The following is a 13,154-nucleotide window of genomic DNA, read 5'->3' on the forward strand; positions in this document are numbered from 1 at the left end:
GTTGTTTCCCTTATTTTGTGGGTTATAATATTGTGTCAAAGAGGTTGTTTTGTGTTAAACACAATATAGTTGAGCTTTCACAACAGCAGAAAAAAAATTGTTAATAAACGGAAAAAATAGTTTAAAAAGAGAGCACATTTCGTTTCACAGCTTATTCATTCTTTTTAGTTTCATTATCACTTGATGGTGTTGGTGGCAGCGGCGGCGAGGTATTGCATATATGTTCCTCGATAACTTTTAGTGGTCCTTGCGCAATAAACATGTACTGTGATGGGAAATCCCAAATAATAGTAAAATGAAAGCACATATTGGCCACAGCAATGACATACTCGCAAAATGCAAACACACTAAATGCTGTTGGTTAAAAAATTTAAACAATTTAATAAACAATTTAAATATTATAGGAAGTCAAAAAACTCACCTAAATCATGACAATATAATCGATGTTTAGCAAAGAATACCAAGAGACCAACCGTACTGATAATTGAAATTGCAAAAAGAATCTTTTTCCATTTGAGTGAGACCCTTTGGGAGTTAGTTATGGATTGTTCGTCATGGAGAATGCTGTAGAGTTTGATTGTAGCCAACATATGACACAGAGAACATGTCATGAAGATTATGAAAATCTTTTCATGAAGAGCTAAGAATACGAAACAACAAATATTAAATAGAAAAATCATCAATGTTGTTATGCTTACGATAATTTTCTCGATTTGAAATATAAGTTACTCCTCCAAGCGATGTTATTTCGATTGCATTTAACCAGAAAACCAACCGAGCCAAGGTTTCAGCCTTTTTTATCGATTCTGGAGAATTTAATTTGCTTATAAGGCTACGGTAATAGTTTTTGTATACAACTGCTATAGGCAGCCTGGGTCCTATATGTAAGGCGATACTTATTCTCCAAAAGTAACGTTGAGGACTAACTCCCGTAATTGCACTTATCGATGGAATTATATTATAGACCTATGGAAAGAAATTTTATTTACAATAGATTTAATTGATTGAAAATATATACAATAAAATATGGATTCAAAAAAAGACCATTTCCTCTAAAGCGGACCACAATTTGTAATCCTAAGGGTGAAATTGAGACTACCAGCTGGTCATCTGAAATCGGGTACATTTTCAGCTATTTTTATGGGATATTGCCTTATGAGCTAAAGCAGAATCTTCCTCAAACTTTTATATCTTGTTTGCATACATTGCTTAATTAAAAGTCTTAACAACGCTTTCGAAAACAGTGGTTTAAAAAAATGGATGTTGTTACGCTATCATTACTAACTCCTTTGATGGTTTTCGAAGTTCTGAATGAACAAGGATAGCGAGAACTATCAGGTTCATGTACTCCACTAGTATCGTTGAATAATTTAATGGTATATGCCGATTACAGAGATTAACTTTCACTGTCATCCCACTACATCATCATAAAAGACTAAAATCAGAAACCGTTTTCCGACAGAAGCATGAAAGTGAATCCAGTGCCTGATTTAACATAATTGCATTTAAAATTGTATTAATATTTATGACTAGACTAGGTAATATGGCTTCAATATAATATGTTAAAGCTAACTCTCCACGTAAGTTATAAAGATGGCAGCTTTGAAATATGCGATCCCCAAAATTTTTAAATAGTTTTTCGCTCTAAGTCGAACATCCTTCCACGACCATATGGACATCCACTTTCCATCTATGTGCAAGGAGGTGTTCTGTCACGGTCTTACAGCAGCACCCCGTCTATTAAATACTGATCTGGGCTGATGTCGAAACAACCATCGCATACGATCTAAGGCATTGGGTGCTTTCATAATTGCATGGTTGCTTTGTTTACATGCGGTCATTTGCGATCAGACTAATGTCAGAAAAACTATTTGCGCATGTATTTTACTTTGAATTTATGAACACTTTTTCTGATTTGCGTCATTTGGCAAAATTTTTAAGTTTCAATTCAGCCTCTTCTCCAAAACAATCATATCTTCTTTAAGAAGAAAAAACAACTTTTTTTAACATTTCCCTAAATATTTACAAATTTATTATATCCAAGAAATTCGTCGCTATTTTTGTTATTTTTAATTGAACTTTGAATTTCCAATCAATATTTTGACAAAATTGAGAAATAAAGAAAAGCTGTATCATTTTTACCGCATTTTCCTTCTTTCTTTGAGTTTAAATTCATTGCGCATGGGAATTTTTTCATTTGCACATTTGCGCTGCAAATATTTGCGTTTTACATTTATGAACACCTGACATTTGTCATTTGCATTAATGAAAGCTTTGCATTGGTCAGACTTGCGCAACCATGCATTTATGAAAGCACCCATTGTTGATTTTCTAAGAAACAGTGGCTCAGTAGACTTGTTCGCCTTTAGTCCATACAAAAATTTGGCGTTTCGTTCCTATGGTTCTTACTTCATCTAACACTTAAAAATCCAATTATAGTAAAACAATTTCTATAAAAAATATGGACTGATACTTAAGTTTTGTTTAGTTTTTTTTGTTGTTATTTGGGCTTTGAGGGTAGGTAAGGTTAGGTTAGGTTAAGTAGAAATGGCTGTCAGGAAAGCGACTGATACCACTTATTGGTGTGTTGTGATACCGTGATTTTGCAAGGAACTTCCTCACTAATTAAACAAGTTGGAGCCTTTAATAAAGCGCTGGAGGTTGAAGATGTCAATATTGATTGGTTCACTAGTATCTTTTAAAAATAATTTTTCCAAGTGTAATTTACGTATAAAGAGCAGGACATGAGCAGAGAAGATGTTGGATTGTTTCTTCTTCTTCCTCATCAAAGCAACTTCTACAAAAGTCGTTTCAGACTACGCGTGTCTACATATGACGCAGAGTCCTGTTAGGACACCAATTACGGAATTGATATGAAACCTGCTTAGAGACAATAGATTTTTTAACGTTTTGGATCTAGCCTAGGCCTGATCTGCTTGGTCGATTGGCATGTTGTAATGTTTGACCATCTTTTGTTTACTGCCTCTATAGTAGAGTGGAGCGTTTTTGGAATTTTCTTTCAGATCACTGCGTGCAACTCATGGTTTATGCCTTGTGCTCTTCTGAACATATTCTGATACTTTTTTTTATTCGACAATGGAAAAATAAAAATCGGGAAGCCTCTGAAGATTGCTCGTATTTCACGAAAATCGATATTTTCTGAGGCGTTAGAACCCATCTGAATTGACTTAATCTTTTTCATTTCACTACCAACTGCTCATAACCTATGCTGAGTGATCTCTAGTACCAGATCTGAACCCCTGTTTTGAGTCGTTAATGGAAAAAACGAAATCGGGAAGGCTCCGAAAAATGCACATTTTCGCAAAAATTCAGATTTTTTAAATTGTATAAAATCCCACACAGAACAAATTTCTTTTACAACTTGTTTGTATTTGCTATATTTGTGAGAACCTCATTGAACCTTATAAGCTATGGAGCACTCAAACTGAGAACTTTTCTGTAATATTGACGTCGTTTATGGGGGATTTAAGAAGATGCTACTTTGACATCCCCTGACCCATTTCAATAGAATTTTAAACTCTAATACTACACTTAAAAACTTCGTTAATAAATTTAATTTTTATATATAACACTAACCTTTGTAACTGCGTTTAATTTATGTCGATATCTTAGTTCAATCCTTAGATATTTGACATTTAGGTGTTTCCATAATTCTTGTCCATGCTTAATTTTTTTTTAACTTTACCTGCAGACGGTTTTCTTAAATACCATACAATCTTTTGTTTTCCACAAACTTTTGTTTTTAATATTGTTAAATTCATAAAAATAAATCGTTAAACGGTATAATTATTACGCCATTTTGACTTCAAAATAAAAATTTAGCATGGGCAAGAAAATAGTATAGGCAAGAATTATGGAAACACCTAAATGTCAAATATCTAAGGATTGAACTAAGATATCGACATAAATTAAACGCAGTTACAAAGGTTAGTGTTATATATAAAAATTAAATTTATTAACGAAGTTTTTAAGTGTAGTATTAGAGTTTAAAATTCTATTGAAATGGGTCAGGGGATGTCAAAGTAGCATCTTCTTAAATCCCCCATAAACGACGTCAATATTACAGAAAAGTTCTCAGTTTGAGTGCTCCATAGCTTATAAGGTTCAATGAGGTTCTCACAAATATAGCAAATACAAACAAGTTGTAAAAGAAATTTGTTCTGTGTGGGATTTTATACAATTTAAAAAATCTGAATTTTTGCGAAAATGTGCATTTTTCGGAGCCTTCCCGATTTCGTTTTTTCCATTAACGACTCAAAATAGGGGTTCAGATCTGGTACTAGAGATCACTCAGCATAAGTTATGAGCAGTTGGTAGTGAAATGAAAAAGATTAAGTTAATTCAGATGGGTTCTAACGCCTCAGAAAATATCGATTTTCGTGAAATACGAGCAATCTTCAGAGGCTTCCCGATTTTTATTTTTCCATTGTCGAATAAAAAAAAAGTATCAGAATATGTTCAGAAGAGCACAAGGCATAAACCATGAGTTGCACGCAGTGATCTGAAAGAAAAGTCCAAAAACGCTCCACTCTACTCTATAGGTTCTTGCTTCAGCATAAGTTTGCATGTTACGTTATACTAATATTTGCTTTGTTAGGTGAAATTGTTATTAGAGTTCCATTCCATTTTGGGTTAAAAAACTGTTAATTTTCTTTGAGAATTTTGATAAATTTGATTGCATTTTAAAATTTGACATTTTAATAATCTAAAATGCATCACTTGAATTCGCTAACATATAGCTATACTTTTAAAAACTTAAAAATGCAAACGCTTTAAAATCTCGAAACATGAAAAATGGACTTAAACCACTTTTAAATAAAATTGCTCATATTCAGCTTTAAGTCCAACTTAGGTAGATTTTTTGACAAAAATCTAATGTGAACTATATCCAGCCATATTTACCATTAAAACTGGAAAGGTTTTCGCCCGTGGCCAGGTTAACACCTATTTTCATTTGTTATTAGCCTGGCCACGAGAAAAAAAATTGCAGTTGCAATCAATGGTTAAAATTTGAATCTTACTTCGGGCCAATTCCAGTCTAATGATCGTTTAAGCAATTGTAAAACACTATTTGTTTTGCTTCTACAAATTCTAGGGGCTAGACATTCATGTAAAATATCATATCTCAGACTTTCGCCAAGATGAATTTTCGTCTAAACAGCTAGTGTAATTATTATCCACAAATTAAATCAGAGAATACAACACAAACATTGCTGTTATTTATCCAAAGTTATCTCGTTTAATAATTTCACAAATTAGTGTGAACCTTAGACCCTCACGACTGCATTTTATCTATCTGAATCTTTGTGTTGAGATGTATAATCTTCTAATGCACCTAATTTTACCTAATTACAAACAATGATATTAATTAGCCAACTTACAAAAATTAGAACCTCAAAACAAATTTACATATTCAATTATTATTATTTTAATTTTAAACACATGCCTTTCTTAGTTATCAAAATAGAATAATTAATATGACAGTAATTTGACAACAAAAATATTATAGACATATCTAATTTGTTCAACAAATTTTACGTATACCATAAATACAACAAAAAACAATATAATTAGCTTCAATATGTCGTAGTTCAATACTAAACAACTATAGCTTTGCTTAGTATTATACAATTCATTTAGCATCAATTGGATTGCGGCAATTTTGTTTTCCTCGTGCCAACCCATCTCTCAATTAATCATATCATCTGAATAAATATACTGCATTTTTGCTATATACCAATGAAATACTTTTGTTTACCTTTGGCATAGAGAATTTCAATACCAAACAACCCTCTTTTATAGTAAATGTAAAAATATACAATGTACCCCCAGGGCACTGCCATTCATGGATAGGCAACAGAACAGAATATCTAATAGAAAACTATAAACAAAAATAATTATTTTAAATGTATTTTATACTTACTCGGCAATGTGTTTCATGGACCTCATCAGCTTGGAAGACATACGCAGAGACAAAACAACACAACAATGTGAAAAGTGGAAGCATTGCGGTAACAACACAGATATCATGGAAGCTGGCTAGGAAGTGTACAACAAACTGCTTTTTCAAAATTGCCCCACACCGTCACATACGTACATGGAATTAGAAAGAAACAGAAAAAAAAAAAAAAATCAAAAACAATAATATAAACAAATACAATTATTTCTATGAATTTTTTATTAGGTACAGAATTTTAAATTTAATGCAAAAGTACAATATAAAAATTAGGTTACAAATCAATAGATGAAAGAGAGAACAACTTTTGAGGATTGTGTTGAAGGTTTTTTTATTAATATCACCGTGAAACAAAAAACATAAATATCAAAAAATAAGATATACAAAACATTTTATTCGTAATGTTTCTGGGTAACATCCGGATTTTTTGAGAAACAGATTTGCTATTTGCAGATTTGGTTAAAGTTGATCAGAATTTTTAACATTTGAATGGCTATTTCGCAGTATTTGATTTTCGCCTTTTTTTAAATTATTGAAAATGAAGTTCACATTAAAATTTCATTTTAACATTTTGCAAATATTCTGTGGCGTACAACTAATTAGACAGGATTTCAAGGTACAGAAAGGTACTATTGACATTTCCTCAAAGGAACAAGCATTTGATAGTAAACAATAGGAAAAATGTGATTTTTTAGATGAAACGAAAGTAAACAGAATGTTCGAGGTCACAGAAATTCAAACCAATGTTTACTCGCCCCATCGTCAGGGATGGAGGAGAAAATGTTCTGATTTGGGGGAATGTGTGGAGTTGGCCCGATTTAAGAAATTGATGGGAAAAAAAACCTCGATAATACAGCATCCTTGCTGTTGCTGGCTTGTCGTTTACATAAAAAAATATCTACCGATTATATTAAAATTTCATCAGCTCTACGTTTCTTTCCACACGTCGGTCTTTATTCAATTCATACATTAAGCTTACGGCAGTTGGCCTGCATCACAACCTAATTGAGAACGTGCAAACGAAAAATAAGCTTAAATATAAAAAATACCCAAAGGTAGTAAATACTAATTGACGGAACAAAGATTTGATAAATTCTAAAGCTTAAAAAACGCAGTCTGTCTATAGTTAATAATAAATATTTAAAAAAAAATATGTATTTTACTTTTTTCACATGTAATTTTTTTTACTTCAACCAAAATTAACTAAAATAGTGCCAACAACAAAATCGTTTCTTCTTGCACGATATTGCATACTTTTTTATGCTTGAACATGAGTTTTGTGAAGAAAATCGTCTTATATTGAAACATATTTTTTAAGAAATTGGTTAGGTATCATCAAAACCATCAAATTTATTGAATCGTTTTATAAAAAACACTACATAAAAGCCGGTTTCAATACATACCACTTGAATTAATTTTGAATTTTTAAAGGTTTAAATTTGTCAGATGTCATAAAAAGTTGACTTAAGTTCAGGTGACCCGCTTTGTACCATTTGTGTTGACATTTTTTTTTCTATAGGTTTAACTGTTAGAGCAAACATTAACAAATAACTAAGTCATCAAAACTATTTGCATGATACCTACATACTTTTAAAAGTTATCTTCAAAAAATAAATGCGTTGTGAAATGATTCAGCCCTATAAGCCATTTTATTTTTTGAATAAACACGAATTAAAAAATAACAACTAACAACTAAATTTAAAGAAAAATACCTAAACTTTCTTCTTAGTATTAATTTATTTCATTTAAGAGAAAATAAAAAGAGGTTCTGTCGTTGAACCACCCAGAAACCCTTAATTAATTTAATTTCATCAAAATGTATGCCTTTTTAATGAACGAAAGTGATTGAGACTTCTCCAAATTATTTTGTAAATCTTCAATTTTAATAGTGCTAACCTACTTCAGAACAAAATTGATAACGAATTTTTTCGTGTCCGATTTCGTTGTATCATTTTTGTATACGATTTAATAAGGCTTAAGTTTCAACAAAGGATAATTCAATTTATATTGAAATCATGAGGCTATACCTTATGTATGTTTGGAGCAAAAAATGAAATTAGAATCCTTTATACTATACCCTAATTGCTTTAATTGTATTTTCTGATACTTTTCATCATAATGATGATGGTCTAGAAAGTAAGATAACATGGTTGAGTTTTAATGATAAACACACAACTTTCCAAACTATCGGAAAACAAATTGGCATTAAATGGCGACTGAAACAATTTATGTGTAGAATAACTCTAGATACTACTTGACACCTACTACATTTTTGTAGTATTTTAAGTAATGAAAATAACAAAATAATAAACACCAAACGTCTAACTAATATCAAGAAGTAAGCTTAAATTGGCTATCAATAGCTTTATCTTAACGAATCAGGATAATACCAACTGAACTACAAATATCATCGGATATTATCTAACTCTTACGATAATTCTAAATTAAATATTAAAACTAGGCTTATTCTCAGATATAACATCATATCTTAAACACATTCAACAAATTTTTTACAAATGAATTAAACCAAAATTCTTCCAAAGGTTCCTGATCCAAAGAAAATTTTGTACTACATGGCCAACACATAATCGTTTTTATCATACAAAAAATACCAAACAAGAATTTCATTGGAAATATTTGATGTTAAAAAATTGTACTGTAGATTAGATTATAAGCTTCCGTGCACAACTCGCAGAGTTTTAAGATACATCTTCTTTTGTAGCCATCAATCCAGACGGGACCAAATATCGTTCAAAGAACATTTCACTCGAATAGTTGTGGTTTTTGCCTTTTCTATCCGCATCCGCAGTTTAAGTTAACAGGTGTTATAAGCTTTTAACAGGTATGTATTACAAAATGGTTAAAAAAAAACAAAAACGTTACTACCTACTTCTGAAAAATCTTCACTTATCTTCACGCTGCCCTTAAATCCTTTCGATCAGTCTCCCCAAACTCCTTTATAATTCAAACTAAAAAACATTTCAACGAAATAAAAATGTTCATCTATCATGTTTTTATAACCATGGCTTCTTATCAATATCAATCTGATCAAACTGCCTCTAAAATGTTCTCAAATTGTGATACCTACCTACTATCTAGATAATTATGTAGACATACTATAAGACTTGGTCTAAGTCAAGTCTGTTTGATGTTTTACCAAACAACCCATTTTAACCTAACCTAGTTTTTTTAACGGACTAATATTCAAATCTTTTGTTTAATTAATTCATTAATTAATATTTAAATCGAAATAAAGTGATCAAACAAAAGTTTTCATCCTCTTTATTCGTTTTAAACAAGTATTTTGAAGGATAATAAATTAAAAAGATAATAAGAAAACTTTTAACATTTTTCTTTAAGTTTATGATTATTTTTGTAATGTTGTGAAAATATTACCTACCAAAAAATTACACAACAATTGGGGGGAAGAGAACAAAAAAAAACTAAAACACCGCAATCGTTTGGACTTAATAAGCAAATAATGTTTACATACAAAATGTATGGAAAAATAGTTGAGAACAAGAATCATCTAAAAAAGATTTAAATTAAATTTTTCCCAAAAGTTGTTAATATTTAAGATAACCAACTTTAAAAAGTACAAAAAAAAATACGCAAATACCAAAATAAAAATCAATAAAACGTGAAAAAAAAAACAATTCGGGATTGGGAAGAGTTATCCTAATTTTTGCGTCGTTCTGCAATCATTCGATGTCCTTCAATTTCTATAGGAAATTCTTATTGGAAAAATTGATACAACAAACTTTTTTACCTAATTTTTTCCAAAATATAAATTTAGACAAAAAATAATTACCTTTTCTGGGCTATTTGAATCTTTTTTGTTGGAATTTTCCTCAACTTTTTTGCTTTGAATTTCATCGTTTGTCGTCGTCATGTTGTTCATTTTTTTTTTTTGTGATTATCTTTTTGATTCGTATGTCCTTTTTTATAGGTAAATTCTGTTTTTCTTTTTTACTCAACACTTTTGCCTTAAATCAGATGATTTATGTATTATATTTTTAACCTTATTATAGAAAAATTATCATCAACACATCAAGAATGATTAAAATTTTTCTCTCCCAGCTGCAGCACCACCGCCAGCAGATGTATGTACATGCGAATATGGATCAAGATCAAGTTGAATGTGGGGAGAAGAAAAAAAAACACACAAAAAACCGTTGTTATACAACAAAATTAATTAACTTTTATTTTTTCTTAGAACTTTTTTAACAACAAATTGCGGACAACAACGATAAATGCGAACTTTGTGTGAAATTTTCTTCTTTTTTTTTGCAATTTATTATCTTTCTGTATTTTGTGCGGAGGAGGAAGAAAATTCGATTTTTCACCGCTGTCGTCGTCCGTCTTTTACCTGTGCGATGAAAATCCTGTCAGTGGAAAAACGAAAAAGCGGCGTCGAAAACGTTGGTCTTTTTATCGATCCAAGTGACATCTGGGTGGTTGGCGAAAATACTAAAACATAGAAAAACAGCTGTTTTTTGACATTTGAGATAAGGGTTGCCATAAAGATCTTATTCGATTTAAAAATAAAAGAAAAATGCAATAAATTTTTAAATTCGAAAAGAACAACGTGAATTTTTTTAATGAGCTCTTATAAATACGTGTCAATTGAATTTGGTTATTTCAAAATTATTTTCAACAGAAAAAAAATGACTTTCGGACTACAAATATTTTTCACGCAAAAATGATCCCAGCGGCCTTTTTTGTAGTCGGTCGGGGACAGTTTTGAAGGCTCTCCCAAATCAACGATGACAGAAAAGGTTATATCTTCCGAACGCTTGTTTTGACAATTCGGGGACTAATGTTAGTTTGAAGAAAAGTGCAACAGCTACCGTAATTCTTAATTATTGTTTTAAATTACCGACGAAAATGCACAAAAACTGGATAAACCACGCACACTAATTACAATGAGAGGTCTATTTAATTTTCATTTGATAGCTCTAACACCAAAGAAAAAGTACCTCTTTGTTTGTTTGTTTGCGGCCCACGTCACTCATTGAAAGTGGATAGCGTCCCGAGCGTCCCCTGTCAAAGCATATGGCGTTTGCAAATGTGTTAGGCCTAGTTGCACAAACGTAATTCAGAAGTTCGGGAATCAAACTTGTCAATTTCGGTGGATTGACTGTATTTCGACTTTGGTTTGGCATAGATTAGGCTGTTTTAAATTTAATTTTCACTTTGAACCAGTGCTAAGCCTCAGTTTTACCATTGATTTCAGAAGATAAATAAATGCTGAACATTTTCTAAGGTTTTAAGGTGGGTGTCCCATCTGGAAAAGAGAAAAAACAATTTGTTTTGAACTGGCACAATTTGTGGTCACAATTTTTATTTTATTAAAAAGATGATATGGCATCCCTACCTTTTCTATCATTTGACATTTCATGTGTCACCTGTCAAACTATCGTGGGTTTTTTTCTATTTTGCAGTAGGAAGGTTATGAAATTTTACCAAGAAAATTAAAAAATGAATTCTTTAATTAAACAAATCTCTCTCCTCTGCATAAATAAGCAATTAACAACCACAACTAAATTCCTAATCCCTGCCTGTTCATTTCATACAAGTGACACATTAAATAAGCGATGGAATAAATACAATACCGGACCACAAAAATTCTTGCAAAACAACAAGGTTGTCCATCCACCACAAACACCCGATGAGGAACCAAGAAAAGCGGTAATATCACTTTGAAATAAAACAAAACAGAATTTATTTAAAGATGCCTTATTTACCATTTAGTATGTTTGTCATATGACAACCAACATTAAATACAGTCCCGATAAAATGTGGTACATTGCTTCAATGGTTCGTGGTCTATCAGTCGATGAAGCTGTTAAACAACTTAGTTTTGTTCTAATGAAAGGAGGTCGTTATGTAAAACAAACGATTTTAGAAGCTCAAGATATGGCTATAAAGAGACACAATGTTGAATACAAGAGTAATTTGTGGGTTTGTAAGTTCTTCTAAACTTTGTTCGTTTTACCGGTTGTGTTTAATATGGTTAGAATTTTCTTCTTTCAGCTGAATCATTTGTTGGTAAAGGTCGTTATTATAAAGGAATGAGACGTCATGCTCGTGGACGTTATGGTGTAGTAGAATACAAACATTGTCATTACTTTGTTCGATTGGAAGAAGGCGAACCACCAAAGCATTATTACTTACCTCAACCAGCTACACCTGAAGATCAATTTAATAAATGGATGGAACAAATGCGAAACAGGAAGATTACCAGTTCGTTGTAAATTTAGAATTTTTGTTATACCTAATTTAGTTTAAAATATTGTTCAAAGAAAGTTTGTGGAAACAGCAATAATAAATTTGCGATTAGGTCACATTGCCATCCCAGACAGATAACTTATTTATTTTTATAGTTGCAGAGTTCGCTTATCAGATATGCCGGTAAAATATTGGCAACTTTACAAAATTATTAGGTTGGATCCTATTAGAATTTATATTAGAAAGCAAAAAGAAAAAGGAGGCCAATTTGGAAGTTCCCGAAAGGCCTTCCTTCAGTCGAAAGAATTTTCAAATGAAACCACCACCGGCCCTACTCTGTATTTCGTTCCGAAAGTTAATCCTATTCAAAAGTGCTTTCCGTTCCGCTTTTGAATTGGTACTCTGTAAAACCTTTGAAATGGGAAAAAATAGAACTTAATACTATTTCAACTTTTTGGAATTCTGAATTATTTCTTCAAATCAAGTGACCAAAACAAATAAAAAACGAGTTGGGTAAGAAATTATTATAATAATTATAAAATTAGTTTAATATAAAACGAAGACAAATAGATTTGGTTGCACTAAGATGCAGATATAAATTAATAACGGATTGAGAGAACAATTATTAAATTTTTGCAGGTTGGAATCCCACATCGGCCTGCGGGGTTCTTTCACATTTATTTCTGATACAAATCCCTTCCATTAATATTGGCGTCATGGACTCTCAAATTTCTATGAATCAATTCGGTATACAAACACGCGAATTCTATCAACATACCTATTACAAATATTTTTGGAAGTAAACTTTAGCTTCAAGATTCTCTATAAATAAATTTTATTTACCTACTTAATTTGTTACTATCACTAAGATTTACTTTCAAAAAAGCAACGTTTTAGATATTCCTTGTGCATTCCGCTATCACATTTATTGTAGAAAAAAATTTTT

At 31.3% G+C, this 13,154-nt stretch overlaps 2 protein-coding genes across 2 annotated transcripts; one reads left to right on the forward strand and one right to left on the reverse strand.

Moving 5' to 3' along the window:
* Positions 1 to 151: 151 nt before the first annotated feature.
* Positions 152 to 9,916, reverse strand: LOC129911392 (post-GPI attachment to proteins factor 2-like). Its single transcript, XM_055989194.1, has 5 exons — positions 9,789 to 9,916; positions 5,945 to 6,079; positions 699 to 966; positions 422 to 640; positions 152 to 354 (listed from the first exon to the last, which is right to left on the reverse strand). Exons 1-5 carry the CDS (start codon positions 9,876 to 9,878, stop codon positions 152 to 154), a joined length of 915 nt encoding a protein of 304 aa, XP_055845169.1. The 5' UTR covers positions 9,879 to 9,916.
* A 1,472-nt stretch (positions 9,917 to 11,388) lies between these two features.
* Positions 11,389 to 12,346, forward strand: LOC129911408 (39S ribosomal protein L22, mitochondrial). Its single transcript, XM_055989211.1, has 3 exons — positions 11,389 to 11,668; positions 11,732 to 11,945; positions 12,014 to 12,346. Exons 1-3 carry the CDS (start codon positions 11,459 to 11,461, stop codon positions 12,232 to 12,234), a joined length of 645 nt encoding a protein of 214 aa, XP_055845186.1. The 5' UTR covers positions 11,389 to 11,458; the 3' UTR covers positions 12,235 to 12,346.
* Positions 12,347 to 13,154: the final 808 nt, after the last annotated feature.

Source organism: Episyrphus balteatus, chromosome 2 (genome assembly GCF_945859705.1).
Source record: "Episyrphus balteatus chromosome 2, idEpiBalt1.1, whole genome shotgun sequence".
NCBI classification, from domain to species: Eukaryota; Metazoa; Arthropoda; class Insecta; order Diptera; family Syrphidae; genus Episyrphus; species Episyrphus balteatus.